This window comes from Poecilia mexicana, unplaced genomic scaffold (assembly GCF_051168715.1).
Source record: "Poecilia mexicana isolate PSO_F unplaced genomic scaffold, ASM5116871v1 scaffold_9, whole genome shotgun sequence".
In the NCBI taxonomy this organism is placed as follows: Eukaryota; Metazoa; Chordata; class Actinopteri; order Cyprinodontiformes; family Poeciliidae; genus Poecilia; species Poecilia mexicana.
In genome coordinates this window covers 27,127,463-27,152,207 of record NW_028263378.1, presented here as the reverse complement: position 1 = coordinate 27,152,207, position 24,745 = coordinate 27,127,463, and the positions used below count along the sequence as shown (strand labels likewise).

Here is a 24,745-nt window from a genome sequence, read left to right as displayed (position 1 = left end):
TATGAGCATTAATAGCTTCCAAACCAAACTGTTCCTAGGCCTGTCACAATAAGCAATAAGTCAATTAATTGCATGATAAATTAAAATGAGCTCAGTAATTTCCATTTGAATTATTTATTGTTTTTCTCTTTTTTCTCTCTTTCCACCAAAAGCTGGGTGATAAAAAGTCTTCAGTCTGGTTAATTTGTTAACTATCTTTTCATTTATGATCATTTTATTGGCAGATTTTATGACTCATTTTATTTGTTGTCTGTTTTTATTGTAGATATTTAAAATGTTTTTCATTTCCAGTGTTTAAATGTTCATTAGAATTTAAAAGTTTATTTCTATCTGAGAACATGTTCCTATTATTACGCCATTATTGTTATATTACTTGAAAATGGTCTCAAAACAGCAACAATATAATTTATTGCAATAACATCTGGAGCAATTTATCATCCAGGAAAAATTATTCATGACAGGCCGAACTTACTGTTCCTATGACTTAAAATCCTTTTCATGGTTGTTTGGAGAGAATTGTGCAGTTGTTCCTGCACCCTGTTGATAAGCTGGCTGAAAGAGGGACAGTGTAGTTTCTCCCCTTGGATACAAAAACAGACAAATTCAGATATTTGGAAATATTTCTGTCTGCCAAAAACACAGGCAGTCATGGTGTAGGAACTAAAAGAAGACCTTAATAAGGGTTTAAAATAATGGTTTAAAAATACATTTAGAAAGTGACACAATCAACTGCAGACTTGAACTAATAACCCTGCTAAAATCAGCCAATAGTACATGTGTTCCTTTATACCAGTGATTCTCAAGATGTGGAGCACACTCCCTTTAATTCCAGCATGTTGAGTGTTGCAAGTGGAACTAATGTGCAGTGGACACTTGGAATCCTGGAGGTTTGGCCTGCAAATAGTTAAAATCTGTGAATACTTAAGAGTGTCTGAAAACGCCTCTTTTAATAGTTCACTCACCAAATGAGGGAACTATTAATATGCATTAATATGCACAGTGGAAAACATTTTAGCGATACCACAGAAAGTGATGTCTTCCTTATTTATAGTCTTTGTTTTTTACTTTTTCCTCATCAACACACGTCTTCCTACGTCCTGTGTGCATTTGGGTCAGAGTGTTTATTCCATATTTTTCTTTAGACTCCTACAACTGTATAAATATGTTTGATTTCCAGAAATGTGATTTGTGTATGAAACATGTATTTATTTTAAACAGAGGAACTTTTAACGCTCACCTGAGTTTTGTCACTCTCTGTATGTGAGAGTATGTACTGAAATAAAATCTATACGTTGTCATTATGACTTTAATAATAAGTAGGTTATTGTTTTAGCTGCAGCAATATGTAATATTCTTGTGTAAATATATTTATGTCTAATATCATATAGTCTCCATCTTCTTCTCGTCTATAACTGCGCTTACAGATCTCCAAGATACACAAAAGCAAATATTTGCATTTCAAAAGAAATGGAAAAGGTAATTTAGTGATTTTTTTTAGTGATTTGTAGTCTGAGCTTTACTTTTAAACAAAAGAGATGGGGAATGATATTTCCTTTTATAGAAAACCTTTCTAACCCAGCCTCTCCTGGACTCCACAGTAAAATCTGTCACCTCTGGCTGACAAAACATTTCCGATTCAGAACCACCTTACTACCAGTCACAACAAAAGGCAGAAACAGCCCCCCTTGTATCCCGTTTCGGCGACTACACTGTTGGCGTTGTTTACACCGGCAGGTCCTTATTGACAGAATAATAAAAAAATAAAAAAACTATTCCTGGCTTCGCCGAGGAGTAAGTGTGTCTCCGCCGGCGTCGGTAAACAGATTCTCCCTGGCATCAGCACTTCTCCCCCGTGCACAAACTCTGCGTCTAGGCAACTGTGGGGCTTAGCTACAGTTGCTATGGAGACGGATCTTCCTCAGCAGGACCGGCGTCTTGGGTCAAAAGGAGTGGAGGGGGGCTGATGGTTAGATTTAGTGATATGTGACAAAAATGAGCCAAGTACAAATCAAGAGTGTTAAAATGTTTGCAGCCTGAACTCACAAGAGGACTGGATACGACAGATAAATAAAACCATGAAACAAAGCGGCAGGAAGTGACAACGGAGCGCCCTCTGAGGCCCTGATGTCAAATGCTATGACTTCTCACTGACTTCTCGCAGCTAGATCAAAAAGCTTTCCCTCATTCCCTTCTGGTTTGCCGGTGTTGATATTCAGAGCAGAAGGTTCAGGAAGTAAAAAGAAAGTTTTCTACACTCGCTTAAGGCAGCCAGAGCGGCACGTTGTGTGTAACTGGTGCTGTGTGTAACTGGTGCTGTGTGTAACTGGTGCTGTGTGTAACTGGTGCTGTGTGTAACTGGTGCTGCCTCTCAGCTATGCTGTTCTGGACATCGACCAGAATAGAAAGACGAGCCATGTGGACTGCAGTCTAGACAGGCCTGGCTGGCCCAGGCATGGCGGAGACAGCGCGGCCGGACATGAGCCACGGTAACACACACACACACACACACACACACACACACACACACACACACACACACACACACACACACACACACACACACACACACACACACACACACACACACACAGGAACAGTTACACGTTATTACCGTCTGTCACTCTGAGAGGAAGCCAGAAACACGGCCGGGAAGGTAGAAGGAAGCTAACGGATGGAAAATGGAAGCTGTTCTGATAGAAACAAGAGGAACATGAGACGAGGGAAATTACATCTAAAAGCTGAGAAATATGTGGTTTTATTTTATTTTATTTGGATCGACACAAGTTTTGGTTTCAAATAAATAAACATAAACATGTATAAAGATGACATCCTTGCGATTGACCAACTGAGCAGTTTTCACTAGAAAAACTGAATAAATAAAAATGTAGATCATAAATGAGATACCCAAGTTTTATGTTTTATAGTTTTCTTAATCATGATGGCACTTTTTTTTTTTAAATGAACATTACTTATTCAGCTCTTCATATACAACAGTACACAACAAAAGCACAACATTTTACCAAGTTTTTTTTGTCTAGTTTCTAGTACAAACACTTGAAATAAGAAAAAAACTAACTTACAAGTAACTTTTCTGCAAGAAATTGGTGCTTTTTAAATAATTCCTTAATGTTGATGGAAAAAGTACTAGGTCCACTGCCAGACAATTTCACTTTTAACTAATAGTTTTTCATCAACATCAACAAGCTCCTATATTAGAAGTTACTTGTAAGTTAATTTTATCGTATTTAAAGTGCACTAAGATATTTGCACTAGAAACTGGACCAAAAATACTTAAGATTTTGTGTTTTTAAAATGTTCACACTATAAGCTACATATCTAGAAATATCTTTTTCTTAGAAAGCAGTTTTGTATTTACATTGCCTTGTAGAGTTACAAGGCTCATAACTTCAGTACAAAAGTACTAATATTGAGTGTGCATATGCTATATTACTACTTAATGGAGTCCTTATACAGTTTTTCATCTGTTATTTAAATTTTGCCTGCTCTTATTGCCTTATTTCGTTGTCTTTTTCCAGACCACAGTTGAAAAAAAAAAGTTGTTAATCTTTTCTGCCTGGTTTGATAAGTAAATAAAAAATAGCAAATTTGCAATACTGTTTTCAAAGTGTGCAAATTACATACTTTGGGGTTACAAGAAAGTGCAAGAGTCCGAAATACCTGATAATTATTGCCACAAGGTCTAATTTCAGCTTTTTAGTATTTTACATAAAATTTATGGGGATGTTTTTATTTATAAGCCGTTTATGTAATTATTACCAGCTGCCGACATGCCATCACATGCTTAAAGGTTTGTTTGAACTTGTTACGGTAATGCTGGCATTAGTAAAATAGAAGTTTCACTAAAAAGGCTCAAAAGGCCTTTGGTTTCAGATTAACAGAAAAAAAAAAATCCTGCCCATTCAGTAAAAGAAGAACGACGCTTTCATAGTAGTAATGAGTTCTCTGGACGCTTCAGGGAAAGAAGACGACGTCCTCCTCAACATTTCCAATTTGAAGCAGAGTAACCTAAGTGATGAGGAAAACACTGACGACATCAGCTGAAACGTATTTCAGAGTAAAAGTGATCAGAGAGTCGAGAAGGCAGAAGTGTCTGTCGGCGCCGGCCTGGAAGGAGGGCGTGCGTTAAACGGCTCCCTAGTGATCAGCTGTTGAAGCGAAGCTTGTTGTAAAGGAGCCGTGGGAGCAGCTGCTTCAGCTGAACACAGTCCTACACTGATTAGTTCAAAGGCTCCTGGAAATATTAGGTTTAGGTTTCAGGTGTTTAGCGTTAACATCACAGTAACTCGGCTGAATTCAATTTGGCTCCCGGTGCAAGAGCTCGCAAATTCAATAGTAAAATTGAAAGTGCGGTCCCGCCCATGAAGAGGCTGTCGGAATGACTTTGTCGTCGTTAAAGTGAGGGAAAGCCGTCACACCGTGTAGTTTAAGTTTGACCACCTTTTGTAGCGATGCCTACGTGTCTAATTTTGAAGTGAGAAGGGAAGTAGATCTAGAGTTACCCTGCTGAGGTGACACAGTCTGCTAAAACACGCTTGGTTTGACCGACTGGTAACTCTTATGTAAGCGTGGTAGACAGCGCCATCTTTAAAAATCATGTAGTCTGGCAGGATTAATGGGACCTGGTTGACAACAGAAATGGGGCCTGAGTGAATTTTCTATCGCCTCCTAAACTAAACAGATTTCTTACAGTTTCCGATTGAGTCAGAGTTGCAATTCACGTTACATTAAGGCTGATTATGAACCGAATAATTCTACATTCAACAAATATTCTGTGTTTTAAAATACATAAAGCCTTTATTCGCTATGTAGGAAACACAAAAAGCAGCTTTTTCAAAACTTTTCTGCCATTAGCACCCTATCAGAATAAAACAAGCATAAAAGTTATTAATACTCTTGGAATATGTCAATTATACCAAAACTTTTCTTCTGAGTGGAAGTAAGATAAATGTTTTGGAGGGATTCAGTCAGAGTCCCAAGTAAAGATTAGGGTAATGGCTAGGAGGCCATCCAATACGAAGATAAATCTTTAAAAATACGAGTGGAAACATGCAAAAATCTGATCAGACATTTAAAAAATGTGGCTTTTTGCAGTAAAGATCCATTTATTATTCAGAAGGACAAGATGTCTCATTTGTGGTGAATACAATTTTTAAATCTCTACTGCATTAATAATTTTGACCTTAACTGTACATGAATAAATACACCTGAAATATTGGTCAAAGACGTCAAGGTATAAAAGTGATAAAACATCACAAATTGTTCCGGTCCAACTGCTTTTGCATTCAGGAAACTTTCTACCTTCTATTTTTGGCTTTTACAAAACAACAATTCAATCTTAAAGATTAAAATGCACCACAGTGGTCTGGTAGAAAGGCTCAAGCCCCCCACAGAAAACATTTTGCAAACAACGAGAGAGCAGGTGACCTCACTGATATATCCACCAATCAAGATGTGAACAAACATGACGTTGTTTCTGTGACAACAGAAACCACCTCATTACACAGCAAGAGGCAATTTCATAAGACTGTGGGAATAAATCGTTTTCCTCTTATCCCAAAGTTATTAAGGTATAATTATATAATTTTTTTTTCAAGAAATGACTCCTTAGGTAAGGAAGCTGAATCATAAATGTAACAGTGGACATATTTTGAGAATATATGTTTAGGCACAAAGATGGAAACAAGCAAATCAGAGCAGTGTAATTCAGCCTACAGCTTTATTCAGTAGTTATGATTTCATCACCCAGCTCCTCCCGATTGTTTGCTTATTTTTCAACAACACTCAAGCTGTAAGCCCAAAGTTGGGGGCTTACTATATTCATGTAAGTGTCTGATTGTTTGAGATTGTTAATTATGGTGGTCCAGAAGGGTCAACAAAATGCAAAAGTGCAAAAACAAAAGTCATAACACAGCAACAAAAGCCCCAAAAGAAGTAATGTCTAACCAGAAGTAAGCTAAAGCTAACCCAGAATTTAGGCTGAAACAGAAGTAATGCTAAACCAGAAGTAGGCTAATGCTAAAGCAAAATTTAGGCTAAAACTGAAGTAATGCCGAAAAGAAAATTTTGCTAAAACAGAATTATTCTACAATGGAATTCAGGTTAAAACTAAATTTATGCTCAACTTAGTACCATAACTTCTGCTTTAGCATAAACTCTGTTATGGCGTTTTACTGTTGTGTTTTGGTTTTTGCATTTTATTGACCCTTCTGGAACCCGGTACTGATCAGATTGTGATGTGGTTGCAGTAAACAGAAAAACAGAAAGATTACAGGTGAACTACTTCCCACAAAACAAGAGACTGCAAAACCTCTTCAGAAGTGGTGGCATGTTGCACGTGGACACACGGAGGTCAGAGGTCCGCCACGAGACGCAGATGGGTTTAATGTTTTATCACAGACAAAAGTTGCCCACTGATCCCAGTACAGACAACCCAGCATTCCTTACATACAAACACCCACAGGTCAGGATGGGAGGAACCCTGCATCTGCTGAGCCGTAAATCAATAAAGCACCTATAGAGCTTATGCCGGACCCTGACCCGCGGGCCACTAACAGTTTAATATACACCACACCTGTCTCACTTTGTAACTGGCATCTTAGTCACAACAAACATGAAGGGGCTTTGCTTTGGGGTTTTTTCCCTTCCACTGTGTATATTAAAGTAATCCTCGGTTAAATCCAGGACGGTCACTTAAATGTGTGCACATACTGGAAACTCTGAAAATTTAACTTGAATAAATGGACCATCTGGCTCCTCATTTGTGCCTGCTGTCTCTCTGCGTCTTTTCTTCTCCTAAAAACTGGTTTGGTCCAGAAGCTTTTAATCTGTCTGAGCTTTTAAAACATATTACTGGCTTTCTTTTTATTTTATTTTTTTAAACCAAGACAAGCCAACACTGTATTTTTCTAAATTATCATTTCAAAAAAATTTGGGAACATTCCCTGGAAGCCTTTTTAAATCTAATTTGTTTTTCTTTGCATGAAGTGGGAGACAGTTGGAGCGGGACTACAGCTAATTATCTTTCGTCCATCCAACGTGAGCCAAACGCTGGTCCAACACCAAAATATATACAGTTTTCAATCAGCCCTGAAACCCATAGAACAGCTCCACATTTAAATAAATGAGATTCCGCAAACTAACCTTTATTTTTTTAAACTAATATTTAAACACTTCCCTTTTACTCAAAATAAATTTTTTACCTTTTACATAAAAATCGATTATTTGCTCCCTCATCCACAGTGCCCTGCAAAAGTCTTGAACTTTTCCACATTTGGTGAATTTAAAACTGAGAGCTTCTAAGTATTTTATGTGACAGAGCAACACCAATTGAGAAGGTAATTGTACAGTGTGAGGAAAAGAAGAGATGGGATGATATGTAAACATCTGAGCAGCGCAGCTCACCACTGTGTTCAGGCCACTTTACTCTGAAATCGCTAAATGAAATCTAGGGCAAAGCCACTCTATTAATAAACAGAAAACATCTGTCTGCACTTTTAATCTCAGCATAAATCCAGCTGTTCTGTAAAGGCTCAGAGGTTTAATAGAGAACAACTATTAGTCTTTGTGCTTCACTGTTCATTTTCTTTTTTCTTTTATAGAAAAGTAGCAATAACACAACACTTAAACAGCGATAACAAGCACTAGTTACAATGCTTGAAGGAAATACGGCAAATATGGGCGCAAACGTGCTCTGCTCAGGTGAGACCAAAAGTTGAACTTTTCGGTCTGCATGCAAAACACAGTCATGCTGTGAGGAAAGTTTCCCTCCTGCAGGGAAAAGGAAACTTGGCTGATAGGAGGAGGGATGATAAAAATGGTCCAATCCTGGAGGAAAACCTGTTACAATTGAGATTGAGGTGGATGTTTCCCTTCCATCTAGGGTTGGACAATATGGTTGAAAAACGAATCATGACATGAGGGTTTCATGTCAGTCAATATTGACAATTACTGATTAGGTTTTTGTTTTAAATATCTGGTGACGTGACCTTTCCTGTTTTATCCTCCGTTTCCCTTCAAGTTGTTGCATTCATTTTCTCCTTATTCTTCACAACATTGATTTTTGTTTTTATTTATAAGCAGTTTTGAGGCACTGTGGAAAACATGAGACTGCTGCTGCGCAAGTTACACAACACGATGTTGCTAGGCAACCAAAGAGTGAGTGAGTTAGTTGACGCCACCCAACGTGAGAGGTTGAATGGCTAAAGGTTTTCCTCTGCCTACATCCCCCAGAATGCATCAGAGTTCATTGAAATGACTGAAAAGTCTATCTATTGGTATTGATTACATCATATCTATTGCAATATATATTGCTATTGATTTATTGTCCAGTCCTACAACCAACAGAACAAAAACCTTAAAAATATAGACAGAGCTGCAACGGAATAGTTCAGGTAAAAGTCCTGATCTAAATACATTTGAGAATCCAATTAAGTAGCAGCTAACTATATAACTATATATAAAAATCACAATTGTGTTTTATTTTATGTTGAAATCCTAATAAAATAAATTAAGTTGGCAATGTCGCATGAATACCGTTGTAAAGGACTGATTCAGGAACTTGTGCTGTGAGTAGGTGACCTGTAAATGTGTGCTACACACCGACTGAGAAGATCCATCCTGCTGTGTAGAACCGAGTTTGGTGGGGACCCTACCTGAGGCAGCCGGATGTGTTCTTGAAGACGGTGGTCCACTCCGCGTCCCGGGGCTTGGAGTCCTCGTTGGGTTCGTGCTCCCATCCCGAGTGAGGGATTATGACCTCGTTGGTCATGGTCTGCAACCCGTGGTTGATGATCACCATCTTCAGGGGTTCGTAGGACGACAGATTCCAAAGGGTACCTGAGGGGGGCGGCAGAGAGGAGAAACGATAGACATTATGTAAGAGCAAAGAGCTCAATTAGAAAAAGTATGATTGTGAGAAAAAGGAAGAAACCACTGAAGATATATTCAATGACATTTGACAAAAGGTGACGTTAGGGAGGATTAAGGTAGAAAAAATGGGGGGAAATGATTAGAATGAAAAGTGCAAAAAGAGGTAAAGAATGAGAAAAGAGATGCCAGGCAGCCAGAAAGGAGGAGTGGAGAGAATCGTCGACAGAAAATGAAAGTGATGCAACGTAGTGAAAGCTCAGTAGCAGACAAAGACAAGTCGAGCAGACTTCACGACTGAAATCAAAATCACATTTAGTTCTGTCTTAAACCACCCACAAACTGGACTCACCAGAATGTCATATATATATAAAAGAAAATCACTAGGTGAAAATTTCACTGAAAACATGTTCACACTCGCACCGTTTTTCGCTTTAACAGAGCTCATATACGTTAGCCAGCTTCACTACCTCGAGCGCTACTGTAACCATTTGTTTTCTAGATGCTGCGTGCGTCCAGATTATTCTCTCCCTATGAAATCGGCACCGAGAGAGATTTTACGCATCAGTCACCTTCCAAACAACACGAAGGGAGAAGCAGTGGCTCCACATCTAATCACAGAAAAATAACCTCCAGCCTATTTTACAGGAAATAAAAACAGCAAAACAAAACAAAACAAAGGAGGAGGGAACAAAAAAAAAAACACAGAGACATGCAGGAAACTAGATAGAGTTTGCTTTCCACCAGAGAAGCAGGAAGATAAAGCTTAGTGAGAGAAGAAATATTTGCAAGTCGCAGAGACAAAATGTTCTGTTCCCCGGGGTTCTAACACACGCTGCAGTGATGGGACCTCTAGTTTGGAAAACAATAACGTATATTAGATTCACACAAAGATATGGATTATGACTGGAAACAGGTGGGTACAAAGGAGCTGGAAGGTCAAAAATATTCTGGTAATCTTACAAGACTGAACAGAGTTCATAAGCACTGCTGGGTAATGTCACTGTAACGCCCGATGCTGTCAAAGTAGTTACTGTGGGAAGAAATGAGCTTTTCTCAGCATCAGTGAGGTGTTTAAGCAGAGATGGAAGAAGCTTTTTAAAAGGGAACTGCATTTTCTACTTCATATTGAGATGATCAGGCTGCGACATGGAGAGAGAGAGCTAAACTTCAGCAGGTAACAGGAAAACTCCATGTTTCAATGCAGAGCAGCTCTGTTTGGACGTTCTGCCTGTCCGTCTATATGCTAATAATTTGGATTTGAAAATATCAGCAGGTCCAAAAAAAACAGGGATTCAAAACAGGCCACATATCAAAGTTTTATATGAATATTTTACAGAATATTCAAAAGCTTTTTCTGTCATTGTTTCCATTGTTTATGTTTTTTTTTGTGCCATCAAATTCAGTTAATACTTTAACATACCTACAGTCATCACTGATAAATTAGAATATCTGTTCTGATGAGACTCGTTTGTCAGATCAAAAGTCCCTTTTGAAAATATCCTAAAAGCTGGCATTAAACATACTTTACATTAAGCCAACACTTCTGTATTAATATGTTTGTGATCAAAAAAATCTGTTATGTCATGTTTTCATCAACTATATGTGAGAAATCATTATAATTAGCAGAAATTAAGGCTTTCAAATGTCCACCTGTAAAGTTTATCAATATAAGGTGTTCTGAAATAAATGGATTTTTCAATAATACTCAAATTTATGCAGTGGCTCTGTATGTTGCAAATTAGATTTAGTGTCAAAACATGACTGTACTGGCATTTAATCCATCTCTATTGTTCCCTTCATTGTATTACTTTAAAATTTGGGATGCAAACCTAAAGTATAAGGTTTCTACATATTAAAAAAAACAAATAATTTGTCAGAAACTAAGGTATATTCTATTGTTGATAGGGAAAAAACGCGGTGCTTGCCTGTCTCCCTCTCTTTGCCCCCAAGCCTCATGCTTCAGAGAAATAACAGCTGAGAGCTGAAGTATTAAGATTAAACATAGATTCACACGCTTGTGCATATGCACATGCAGCCGTGCTCAACGCGTGTGTGAACGCACGTCCACAGACGCCCGCGGTGTGTGGTTGTGTTGTGCAGTTGAACAGCGGACCATTAGCAGAGCGCTGAAGCTGTCGTACATTCTGGCACGGCTCTTTAATAAAGTTCCTGTACATTTTCCAGACGGTCAGTATTTCCTCTGTGCAGTCGTGCTCAGACACACACAAGGAAAAAAAAAAAAAAGAAGCTGGACTAAAAATAACTCTGAACGTGTTTGAGAGAGACTGTTTTATTTGCTAAAAGGTTTGTTGAATGAATGAATGCATACAAATAGACAAGTTAGGATAAATACGCATTTTTTGCATCTTTACTCCAACTTTGTCATCAAGCTAAAGAACATATCTGTCCAAAAATAGACATATTCAAAGAGTGTTATTTTTTGGGAAAACAACATATTAGCAAATGAATGGAGCAATTTCAGTAACCCTCGGGAATAAAAACTTAAATTACTGCCTGACGGACTGTATCCAGGGGCAAATTATTCCCAAAGCACAACATAACCAAAGCTAAAGTAATTACATTGTTGAAAAATTGTGCGCTTTGTTCATAGTAAATTTAATACCTCTATAATTCAATATCAATTTATTTTTTTACAGCACTTCCGTGGTATGTTTAACTTGAGCATATTGATATGCTTTCATCAGCATAATTAAAGCTTTGTTTGGACATAAAAACACCAGAACTGTGTTCATTTGTTGAATCTTATAAAAGCAGATATCTGTCCTGAATCATCCTAATGTTGCAGTAACATTATAAACCTATTTGTAATGAATGCATTACAAATAGGTTTATAATGTTACTGCAACAACAGTAACATTATAAAGCTGTAGAAATTATATTTTGATGACAAAATAAGATTTTATTCAAATTATTTGCAGGAGCTAAGCTTCAAAACCATAAAATGTCTTCCAACACTCATAGAAAGTGGTAGAACAAAAAACATTTTTACTCTAACAAACCATTTAAAAACATGCACGACTGTTTCTGGCAAACTAATGCATTTGTTAGTCCCAGATGTTTTGCTTCAGTAATAATTCTACACAGATCCAATCAGTAAGATCGGTGCTAGACAGAAAGTACCACTGGGCTACTGGGTCCCAATTACTCAACCTTGACTTTTTTGCTTTTTTTTTTTTTTTTTTCCAATCATGAAGCTTCACATCGCATATGTAATTAAAAGAGTGATAGGTTTTCTAATCTTCCTATTATATATTCTCTCTTCCTTCCAATGTCATTCAGTTGTTACCCAAAGTGGAAAAGAAACACAAAAAATGAAGCTTGGATACTAACCTAGAATGAAATGATAATTAAAGTAACTGTTTCCTACCTTGCCATGTAGGTTTGGGTATTGAAAGATGGATGTTGTGTAGGGAAGGAACATGAGAAAAGAAAGTGGATTTAGCAGCATATCAATGCCTGTCGCATCTTTGAAGCATGTGTACGTCATGGTTGACGTTCCCCCAGTTTGAATTATGCGTGCTTTTTTATATATAAATTTAAGGATTAACTGACAATCTGGGAATTAAATTTTAATGCTGTATTAGTAAGCCCAATCGGTCAGAAATTAGCAAAGGTAAGCATAAAGTAGGTGATGTTGTCAGTTTCACTTTCAGTTTTAGACATCAAGTATAACTCAGTGAGTAAATCACTATTAGCACAGAGTCACACGAGATTAAGTAGTTTTAATTAGTCATTGCTATGATATCTGATCATGTAAATTTTCCAGTAGTGAATCTACCTATGAGCTACATAGATCTGCTGCTGTTGTATCAACTTTCCAGATCGCTCAGGTCTTCTGGTTCTGTTCTGCGTCTACAGAATCAAAATTAGACAAGCAGCATTCAGCTTCTATGCTCCACAAATCTGGAAAAAAAAACTTCCAGAAAGCTGCAAAGTAGGTGAAACACTGAGTTCCTTTAAAGCAAAACTAAAAACCCACCAGTTTCCAGTTGCCTTTGAACCATAATAAATGATACACTGATCAACATATGTGATGTGTGTCAATGATTTTGATGATAGGACTTGATAAAAATGTAATTCTTGTTCTCAAACTGGTGACTGTATGGTGCCATTGTGACTTTTGTGTTATGCTGTGAAGCACTTGCTGAACTGCCTTGTTGGTGAAATCTGCTGTACAGAAAAAATGATTGAAACTTGATTGATACGACATGAGGGAACTGCAGAACTCATATTGTGTAATTTCTCCAGATGTACAAAAAGTCTGTGCCAACCTGGATGTTGTCACATCAGTGTAATTGTATTATTAAGTGCAGACAAAGATGATGTTGAAATATGTTTACCTAAGGCCCAGCATCTTCTAATATCTTTGACAAACAAGGCACAGACCCATTAATGTGATAAGGACAATAATGTTGGCCTTTCAGTCCAGCTAAAGTGTATTTACTCTCTTTCCATCAACAGAGAACTAGACATTTAGAAAGATTTAGAATATTTGCCTCAACTCTTTTGGATTTTCTGACTGAATGATCATAGACAACGTTGTGGAAGGTTCTCCAAGAACAACAGAGTCTAATTTAGCCAGTCTGGTCACAATAATCATTGAATAGTCTGAAGCGTACACTGTGGAAAAATGTTTTGGGTGGCAATTCCCAATAAATCCAGGTTCCTACAACTCAGAAGCTAGTTGCTGATTAATATGACATTTTTGGATCATTGTCAAGAAACTATACAATAAAAAAAAAAATAAAAAAAACAATGAGAACCTATTAAATAAACTTGATGTATTTCATAGGAAAATACCTCAGTATATCATAGAAACTAACTAAAGTGTGTGAAAAACTACATTTCTGCCCATCCCAAAACTTTCTCCTACAACTGCAGTTGACTACTTGGCATGGTCGTCGTCCTTTTTCATATACCAACAGGAGATGCTCCAAATGCTATATTTCTATATTACCTAGACACACTGAACTGCTAACTGTGCAGCTGTACACATGGCTGAGTAAGCACCAGTGCAGAAACTGCCTCAGAGAGCCAGACAGCTTCACTTCAGCTTCTAATGTTAATTTAAACATTCCAGATGGAGGCTTAGAGCTGTGAGGCACACCGGCACCACACTAGACTGCTGTCTGTGCATCACTTTTATTCCTTAATGACAGAAAAACTATCGTGCATGATATAGTGAGGCTATACAGATCACACAGCTTGCGTTATGAGCTCACTTTAGCGTGTGCTTTTTAAAGGTGCAGGTGAGTATTAAAAAAAGTATTTGTCACTGCCAGAATAAACTCAAAGGATTCTGAGTCAAGACGATCTATAGCGATTTATAACGAATACTGAAGGTTTGAAGATCAACCCCTCAAAGTCTTTAAAGACATAAAGGAACCTTATTCTTTTTTTTATTGGCCATTTGGATCTCACAGAACTCTCTAACATCCAAAGAAAGAAGATTGATGCACCATTTTCCAAAGACAGTCAGGGAAATCAATCAGGTCAAGTTGTTTTTCGTTTTGGCTTTTAAGCAACTCATGACATTACAACAGTCTGGTCAATCAAAGTGATTGATAAAGGCAAACTCCCAGCATCTTGGTATGCTGCAGCCATAAGTTTTATGACGAATCGAAAAAAAATTATACCTCCAAATCAATGTCGCATATAAATGTTGATTTTAACATTTCTCAAAAGTAGGTCAGTCTAATATTTAAGGATTGCCACTATAATGCTTTACCTTATGATAATATACCAGGGTGCATTTGGATCTGCTGGGTGTGTTCAAAAGTAACTTTTTGATACAGTCTAACTTTTATTTGATGAATTAAGTACTCAGTATAATGAAGAACTTGTACTTATATCTCCTTCCCCACAACCACCAATGCTGTTAACACATTCAAGGCATCTAAAGATGAAATTAACATGAAGTGTTCCTTTATGTTGATGATTCACTGGTGTTCATCTCCAATCCTCAAACTTCTTCATAATTGTGTTGTCTGTCTGTCCTTTTATTATCTTAAATAATCCCACAATGCAAGCTTATAAGACAGCTGAATTGCATGAGGATAATAATGGGACATGTAAGGCAGTGAAACAGCTAAAATGACACCTTTGTATAATGATTCAATCCAAACTGAAATCCAGGTGAAACTTTCTTGTATTCACTGTAACATTCAGTCTGTTGTAGCATATATTTGGAATTGCTGAGGTTTTAAAACGGAAGTAATTGTAGAAACATTATATATTATAATATATATATTATACATAATATATATATTATAAAAGTCACATACTGTATGAAATTTTACAGCTTAGAAAAATAAACTAGTTTTAACAGACGTTTTCAAGATTCTGTGGTCTATGCTGAGGTTAACTATACCAGAGTTTTGAGGCAGACACAGTGAAAGCGTAGCTGCCCCCACATTTTAATCTAGATTTCATCATATCCAAGAAAAAGTGTCATGTACACAAAAGTTCCCTTAAAGTTAAAAAAAAAAAAAAAAAAAAAAAAAAAACAAACATCAGATGGAGCCATCCCAAGTGACACCATGAAATCCCACTAATTGTATCTTCTATTTTTATTATTCTCATTCGATGCTATGGTATTTGACAAGTTTATGCTGGTATCTACCTAATTAAAAGGAAATATAAAAATCCGGGCAAGAATGTAACAACAATCAAACATTCATATGAGCTGTGTGAGCGCTGGTATTGTGACAGATAGCAGAACATTCACGCCTGCCTGCCAGGCTGACAGCTTGATTACGTTGTGTCATTAGCATCAGATTGTGACAGGCAGAGTATTCAGTGTGCAGTCAAAACAGAGTGAGCGCAGCACCAAGATGATCTTTTTACACCATCATCCTGGTCACAAACTGTGCACAAAATGTCTAGTCCATATTTCCGGCGTGGCGACATGCTCCATGTTTTCAGCGGACGAGCGATAAACAGCACGCCAGTAATCCGCAAGATACACCTTCATCATCTTCGCCGTTTGTTAATATATTCCACCCTACCATGAAATTAACTGCATGATGGTTTAATTAACTCAGTGCCAGAGTGGTCCTGTATCAACAGTACGACAGCAGCATCCGTTTCAACTACACGCATCAGACAGATTTTTTGAATTCGTCGATCTTTAAATCGCTGCTTTCAACGGTTCGGATGCGGATAAGGCAATTTGTAGAAAAGAAAGAAAGCGAAAAGTGAAAAGGTACCGGGAACCTTTTTCTGCCAGAGAAGACGCATAAAGCGACACGCGGCCTCGCCAATTCTTTCCATCCCGGCTGGTTGGCTGTCACCTCCAGTGTTCCGGCTGAAATACTGCTCAGTCCGCTGGAATCAGTCACCTCTACGCTGATCACATAAGCCTAAGGGGAGGGAAAGACATGTCTTTGCCGTGGCGGCGATCCATCAAGTCCGACAGGCATACAGCCCACTGACAGAGCGTTATTCAGGATGACAGAGCGCCGTGGAAGTGACGATCTCCATCCAGCGTCCTGTCGCTGTTTCAGGCCAGTGACTCTGGATCGGGTTTAGTCAGTTTGCTGTCCTCTGTCAGATTGTGAGAGACAGACGCCTGAGGGGAGTCCTGCCGTCTTCCAGGCACGGCTGACCCGAGGCAGAAACACCCGACCAAGCACCCGGTACAAGCGCACAACTTTGTAAATGTGTCTAATAGCTCACCTTAAACGCATCACAGGATGAAAACTGTAGAGAGTGCCGGGGATGGCATCGCTTGTGAAAAATTCAGAGCTGCTGAATGATAGATAAAAGTGTTCAAACTGGTGTTGCACTTGCATAAATCATGACACCAACTGGGGTTTGGAAAAAGCGACACAAAAAAAAACTAACAAAAAAGTAATTGACCTCTCAATGCTGGTCTTACATAAGCATTTTTTTTTCTTTGTAAAATAGAGTCAGGATCTACAGTTTAAAAGACTTCACAAGCAACTTTGATAACCCAGTCAGACCACTTTCAAGGTCTGGAAGTGCTGTTCCTTTCTGATTTATTAATGCTGTTTATCTGCTGAGGAAACTTCTCAGGGGTAAACAGCCAAACCGGGTCGCACCGGTTTCCTTTCAAAACTAATTGAAAAACAACAAAGTCTTATTGGAAGCATGAAAACGGTGGTGTTGTGATTTCCAATTAAAAGGCCAAAATTCATCAAAGGAAGTCCGTTTGTCTTCCAGTCCTCAGTTCTTGCCTTGTTTTTTCCCTTTTACGTCCCGCCTTGGCTTTTTGTCTCTGATTGGATGGGCTGGAAGGACGGCGAGTGGGACTGGGAAGCGGACTGGAGCTGTAGCGGGGGCTAATTAAATTTTCCAGGCACCACTGGCAGACATGTTGCTCTTCAACCAGAGCTATTAACTTAGTTCTGCCCATTACGGTTCTCCTCCTCTCCTTCTGCTCTTCACCCCTCCTGCCATCCATCAACGTCACAGTGGCAATGAGGGTTGGGGGACGCAGTTTAGCAAAGGGGATGCAAAGTGCATAAAAACCGAACAAAGATGGAGACCTAAACATGCGGACTCACGCTATTGACTATGAACATACTCTCATACACACTCGTGCATAAATGTGTATAAAGAGATTAATTAATTAAGTAGGAGTGATGCTGCCACTCCTGTACTTTCAGCTCATGTTGGTTCAGGATTATTTTCACTACAGATAACGAGTCTGCCACCATGCTCACAAGGTTTTAGATATTGCTCTAGAGTTGATTTGGAAGTTTCACACAAAAAACAGTGTGACTAAGAATAAACACACATTCAGTGTTATATATTTATGACAAAAAAAAAAAAAAGTAATCCAGGAAATCACAATCAAATAATCAAAACCACAGGAATTGGCTTCACTAAAGAATGTCTTAATTAGCTCTCCTGCAACAATTTGACAAACGTATTACTGTGAAAGAGTTTTAGTGTTCATCACAATTCTAATAAAGGCGTATCAAGTTAGCAACAAGGTGATGAACAAGGGGAAGCTGAATTGTTACTTGATTGCAATTGTCTTTTTCTATTTTCATTAAAAGAATAGCTGAAAATTAAATTCCAATCAATTCGTTTTATTATTTTCATTCATTTAATTTAAGATAAGTTGACATTAAACAACCTGAAGACAGCAATCAGGTCCAATTCAGACGTCATCTATCTTCAGTTATTGATTTCTCATGTCAATTTTCCTTGTTTGTAGTCTCATATGAGCAATAAAATCTGTAGGAAATGCAGCATCAATCTGCCTCATGATCTCACTTTTCACAAAGGAATCTGCTTGAGGCCACAAGCAGCCCAGAGGCTGCTGAAACAGGAAAACAGAATTACTCTGAAAAGTAAAACGTTCTAAAAATATAAATGACTTGTCTGCATGTCTCGTGTGTGTCTGTGTGTGTGTGTATGTGTGCGTGGATGTGTGTGTTGGAAAATGAAACCACTAGGTTCCTTCCACGTCACCCATTTCCACTAGGAGAAAACAGAGCTCTCAGAGCGGTTTTTGCACAGGGCTGTGCATACTTCCACAGCAAAACCCTTAAACATATGAACTAAGAAAAGGAGAACCGTATTTAAAAAAAACCCAGAAAAAAACCCCAAAAACCTTGAATTATATTTAATTGCAGAAAAGCACGGCCAATTCCAGACAAGTGGCTGGGGACGCAAGCTGAGCCTGCATTGTGAGGAGCTGGTTTCCTGCGGAGCAATGGCCACCTAAAGCACGATAAAGAGTAAACCAGCAAGAGAACGAAAATCACCGTCTGTAGATAATGAATGAAGGAGAGGGGAAGGAAAAATAAAAAAAATAAAAAAAGAGACTGAGCGTGGGAGGGCTGAATAATGAGTAAGAGAGGGGGAGAAAAGCCTCCTTCCCTTCCGTCCTCCTTGTCTTGTGGTGAAGGGTTATTTTTAGCTTCAATAGGGAGCAACACGGTGCTGTAAAGGCAATCATTTCTGCAGCAGCACCGCCATCGCTCACTGCTACATCTCTGTCAAAACAAAGGAGACTCACTTATGCAAACACTCAGGCATGCATGCCCACAACGGTTTGTAAAGCGCTGGGATTATAAAGACTGGCGTCAGCGTAAATAATAGCCTGCATGTTTGTAGTTTGGGGTGACAGTCGCACAGATATTCGTATTATAATTCTGAGTCTGAGCTGTTGTCAGTGCTGGAAACTTAACGTGACGACGACGTTCCTCCCCCTAAAGAGCATAAAAAGCAAATCCATTCCCCTCCTCCTTAAATTTCAGCATGCACTCAGTCTTTTCACTTGGCACCTACTTCACAAGGTCTGGGTATCTCACTTTAAAGTGTCTCATTTTTCACACGAGTGCACCGGGAAAAAAAAAAGAAAAGAAAAATCTCTTCTCATCTCTTCTCAGATGCCATAGTGTGTGAGCGTGTCAGGTTAAATCAGCTGGAATAAACTGAACCCACCCACACGCACGCGCACACACACACACACACAAACACACGTATTTCCCAGCTGATTTCCACCGGAGCATCACTTCTGATTCAATAGCTTCTCCAAGAAGAATTAAAACGTCTTCGGTTATCCAATGCAGATTACAGACTTTTCTATGGGGATCAATACTTGTGTGTTCTTTGTTTTTCCTGACGGGAGATCTTCTAGCTTCCAGTCCGTCTTTCTGCTTACAGTACAGAACGCTGTGGCTTAAGTAATTAAATATCACCTTATTTGTTTCCACACACCGGCTCGATTGGAGCGCCGTGGAGTTTCTGTGATCAAATCTGCTTCCAAGACTCGGAGCTCAGGTCATTTACAGAAACGTATCGGCTCCACGATTAGAAGAAAGAGTCATTTGCAGCTATATACGCACACTTATCTCTTCCGAGCAACAAACTTTGATTCATGTAGCTTATTGCGAAAGAGAGAAGGAAAAAAAATATCAATCTCGCCTGCAACACAAACCAATCACAGAAAGTAAAAGGTCCAAGCAGATATATAGATGTTAGCATTGCTGTATTGCTGTAACGCAGTGCTTCTCAATTCCAGTCCTCAGGCCCCCCTGCTCTGCATGTTTTAGATGTGGCTCTATTCCAGAACAGCCGATTCAGATGATTGCATGACCATCAAGTGCTGCAGAAGCCTGTTAATCACCCACAGATTCAATCCAGGTGTGTAGCAGAAGGGAAACACCTAAAACATGCAGGACAGGGGGGCCTGAGGACCGGAATTGAGAAACACTGCTGTAACGCAACAAGTTTGTATCAATAACTAGGAGCACAGTACGGCACAGAATATAAAAGATATGGCAGCCTACTGGAGAGAAATAGACAGGACTGCCAAACTAAAGAACTACTGTGTAGACGTAAGGCTTCAAAGAGTAGACAAGAAGGAAAATATGTAATGTCAGTGCCAGTCGACTACACACTGATTAATCGTGGGGTTTCTCTTTTCCAAATTTATTAAGACCTCTTTCGACTATTAGACCTGGACCCTTTTTGTTTTCACTTTGGACTCTGACAAAAGGGCCCAGCAGTAACTCCTGCCGCTGGAGCAGAGTCAACCGAGTTCTCGCCAAGAAACCAAGAGCGAAAGAGAGAGTCTTTAACGTGCAATTAAAAGTTATGATTTTTAGCCTATTGATTCTGTTGCAGCAATTTCACTTTGTAACGACTATGTGAGCTTTGATGGCATGGTAATGTGCAGCTGTAGCAAACTGGAGAGAGATTTGCCAGACACACAGTTCTGAATGCCTCTGAGAGGAGAGAAGAGTGGAGACGGATCCGGTGGGGAATAAAACCCCCTGTTCTTCTCCGTAAACTGATGATCATGCTACAGCGTTTATGCTGTCAAATTGAATTATAATCACAAAGAAGTTGGAGGAAATTTGTGACAGTCACAGATTTTTGATGGATAAAATATGATGGTAGCAATTTCCTCCCCCTCTGAATATAAGTCGTTTAAAACCCAAAAACAAGACTGAAGAATTTACTCTCTTTGCAGCTGTAAGCAGATGTTAATTATTTAAAGAGGCAGTATGTATTTTCCAGGCACATGGTGCCTTTTTATAGCACAATCACATAACTGTTACCTTAAGTTATGAAAATGCTTGTTATGACTTGAAAGCAATTGTACATCATAATTTAACGCCTTGAAATTGGGCCTCTGTCTCTTTAAAAACTAGTGCTTGCAACATCGTTCCTCTATTAACCTTGAACAATATTATTACAGGTGTTGCACTGAGAAGCAGCTTGTACAGTGATGACACAAATGTGCACTTGCACCAGGTGTTTGCTAATTTCTGCTGGCTAGTCTGAAGGAACTGAGAGATGGAGTTGCAGGCGCCAGGGCTGCCCAGGCGTTTTGCACAACTGGATGGTTGCCATGGAGATTAAAGGATTTCTCAAACATGCATGAATGAATCGAGCTCCAGGGATGTCTTGATGAAAAAATAACATTATAGCACGGTGTAAAGCTCCAAAAGTTTCATTTTATTGGGAAATGTTCCTCTTACCAGTGATGAGTTCTCGGACCTCCATGTCGTTGGTCTTCCTCAGCAGACGGATGAGGGCCGGAATGCCATCACAGTTCTTGATGGCCACCTTGTTTTCATTGTCCTTGCCGTAGGAGATGTTCCGAAGTGCGCCGCAGGCTTTGCGGTGCACTTCGGATTTGGGGTGATCCAAAAGGCTGACCAGAACAGGAATCCCCTTCAGCTGGCGGACATCCTTCTTAATTTTGTCATTCTCGTAGCAGAGGTGCTGCAGATAGGCGGCGGCGTTGGACTTCACTGGATCGATGGGGTGACCCAGCATGGCGATGACCTCGGGGAGATCGGGGTCCCGCCAGCGGGGGTCCTTGCGAATGCTGTCGATGGAAGGTGAACGCCGGCCGGCCATTCGGTCCAGACTGGCCATGCTGCCTCTCTCGGGCTGAGCAAGTGGTGCTGAATACATACCGTGGATGTAAGGGTGGCGCTCATCAATCAGCTCTGCCTCAATGGGGTCATCTGGGTACCCTCTGCAAGATAACAGAAGAGAGGACAGTCAAGACATGTTAGATGGAAGAGGTAAATGGAGGGCGACTTGAATTTGTCTGAGAAGAATCAGACAGCCAGGTAACAGGCTAGAAGAAAAGCCAACGGAGGTGAGACTCACTGACTAATGAGGGGAAAAGTTAGAGGAGAGGACAAGGTGATCCGATGTTTGGATCTGTTCTCATCAGATTTGTCAGCGGGGCTCTGATGGCAGCCCTTTGCAATAAGCGAAATGATTTGCAGCATTCTGCTCCCTACTCCCTGTCAGCAGGCGTAACAAACATGTCAGACTTCAACAAACATCGGGTTGAAGAGAAAGCGACTAGGAGACAGGAAACGATTGCAAACCAACAGAGACAGAGCAACAACAAAAAAAAGTAAAAGCTTTGAGGGAAAGACCTGTGAAGTCATTTTTTATTTTTTTTAAAGGAACCCAGAAAAAAGGATTTGATATCTCTTCCCCCAGGGGGCAGAAAAAAGAGCCAAGCAGTTCCCCCAGGGAGGACTAGGAGCCCCTACAGTGCCTGCAGGGCTCCCTTTGCTCACAGCTCAAACACTAGCATGCAGTCACTGAAATGTTAATGACCAACACTCTGGGAGTTCTCTACTAGCATTACCCTCATTAGCAGTTCTCCTATTAGTGTTGGGGACTTAAACAGTACTGAGCTCTAACTGCTTTTCTGGTGACAGAATTAAGGAGCAAAGTGGTCCACCGAGGGGAGGGTGTGGGAGGGGGTCCTTCACTGAGCCGATATTTCCAAAGTCCCTTAGAGTCTGTTCTCTACGGTCCTCCACTCCAAAGACACTGTCATACATTCTTCATAGGAACATGGGTGACTGTATTTGTTTGAAGCCAGCGACAGGAGTGTTTGTCGGCTTTTTCTTAGAACTCTTGAGAAGGCTTCCCACTTCTGACACCACATACAAAGTCAGGGAATGTTTTAAATGTTTTTGTTTTTTTGTTGTTTTTTTTCTCAAAAAGGCAGAAGAAAAAAAACACACACACAGTGCTCTGTCATTAGGAGCAAAATTGAAGTGTTGTGTAGCTACATGCAGCATTTAGCATCCCTCCCCACCACCCATCCCCCAGACTGAGACTTGTTTACCCTCATTACATAATCCAGATGGTCTCCTCTCACCATCTTTCATGGTGGTTGGTGGTGTCTAAAGTCGGTTGCCGACGAGAATTTTCACATGGCGCTCCACGTTTAATGAGCTTTATGCTAATGATGTCGTTTTACACCTTTCTCTGTGGCATTCAGCGAAAACTGGAAGGGGATCAATATGCCGTCTTGCCTCGACTCTCGTGTATCCCCCTTTCAAAAAGCCACGCAGTAACATATTGGATTTTGTGGCATTTACTGTAGTTTGTGCATCTCTCTGCCACGGAAATCAATAAGAGATGAACTCCTTCCTGAACAATGTGTCAAAAATCCTAAATCCCTTTTCTGCTGGATGATAAAGAGAGACGCAGTGCCTTGCAAAAACATTGTGGCATCAACGTTTCAAGTCCAGCATTGGTCACATGTTGACATTTTTGAAAACATTTTACAGCTACAACTCCAAACCACCTTTTGTTCCAGTTTTACCGTGTCGACCAGCTTCTATAAACTTAAATTTCTGGGTGTGCTGTCGCAGCACAGGGGTTAAGCACAACCCATGGATGGAGGCCGTAGTCCTCTATGCAGCCGTCGCAGGTTCGATTCCCGGTATGACGACCTTTGCTGCATGTCTTTCCACATCTTTCATTACCAACTTTCCTGTCAATTAACTATCAAATAAAGGCCACGAGAGCCGATAAAACCTTTAAAAAATAAAAAATAAAAACTTGCATTTCTGATCATTCTTCAAGACAAATTAGCCAAAGCTCAACCAAACTGATGGACAAGAACATGTAAAGATCAGTTTTTAACTCCTATGGCAGACTCTTGCCTAGATTTAGCTCTGGACTTTGACTAGGCCATTATAGCATATCAATATACTTTGATATGTTTGATCTAAACTGTTTTATTGTAGCTCCGACTGCATTTTAAAGGCATGTCCCACTAGAACATAGACCTATGCAATAATGCAAGAACATGTTCTCAAAGATCAATCACTTTAAATTCTAAACATCACTTAATACTGGACATGTTAAATTTCCAAAACAGATAAAAACAACAGAAACAATAAATAAAATGAACTATAAAGTCTCTGTAAACAAAACTGTCCTTCAAAAAAATAGCTAGCTGAGACAAAAGCATCAGAGTGAAGACTTTCGTCATCCAGTTTTTGGTAGAAAGAGAGAAAGAAAAGAGAAAAACAATAAATGATGTAAGTGGAAATCATTGTGCTCCTTTTAATTTATCATGCAATTAATTTATTGCATCAATAGATGCTCGCACAAAAGCTGCGGGTCTCTGTGGCTCCTCATGAGTCACCATGGACGTTTTGGTTACATCTCGGCTTCATGTTCACCTCGCCTGGATTGCCAGTTTCAGTAGATTGGTTGTTGTGCCATACTCGTCCTTTTTCAGATTCCCAGAGCTCCGTGAGATGCTTAATGCTTGGGATATTATTTTCTAACATATCTCTGCTTTAATTTTTCCCACTACTTGGTCTCCTGTGTTTCTTTGTCTTCATGATTATCTGTTCGCTAATTTTCTCTGAAAAACCTCTGGGATCGTCACAGATCATCTGTACCTACACTGAGAAACACAGAGGGACTCTTTTAATTAAGTAACCTTTAAAGGCCATTGCTGAAGCTAGATTATGTTTAGGAGTATTAGGAGTAAAAGAGCCTGAAGGTAAATTCATGCCATGTTTTCAGTTTATTCTGCAGTTTTTAGGGGGTTTTTAATGTGAAA

General features: G+C 39.4%; 1 protein-coding gene across 1 annotated transcript in view; it reads right to left on the bottom strand.

Moving 5' to 3' along the window:
- arvcfb (ARVCF delta catenin family member b) overlaps positions 1-24,745 on the bottom strand; it is a 191,800-nt gene that overhangs the window by 46,082 nt on the left and 120,973 nt on the right. The window contains exons 7-8 of the mRNA XM_088008464.1: positions 21,378-21,883; positions 8,673-8,856 (exon numbers count right to left, since the gene is read on the bottom strand). Coding sequence (XP_087864590.1) covers positions 8,673-8,856; positions 21,378-21,883 — 690 coding nt within the window. The remainder of the gene's footprint in view (positions 1-8,672; positions 8,857-21,377; positions 21,884-24,745) is intronic.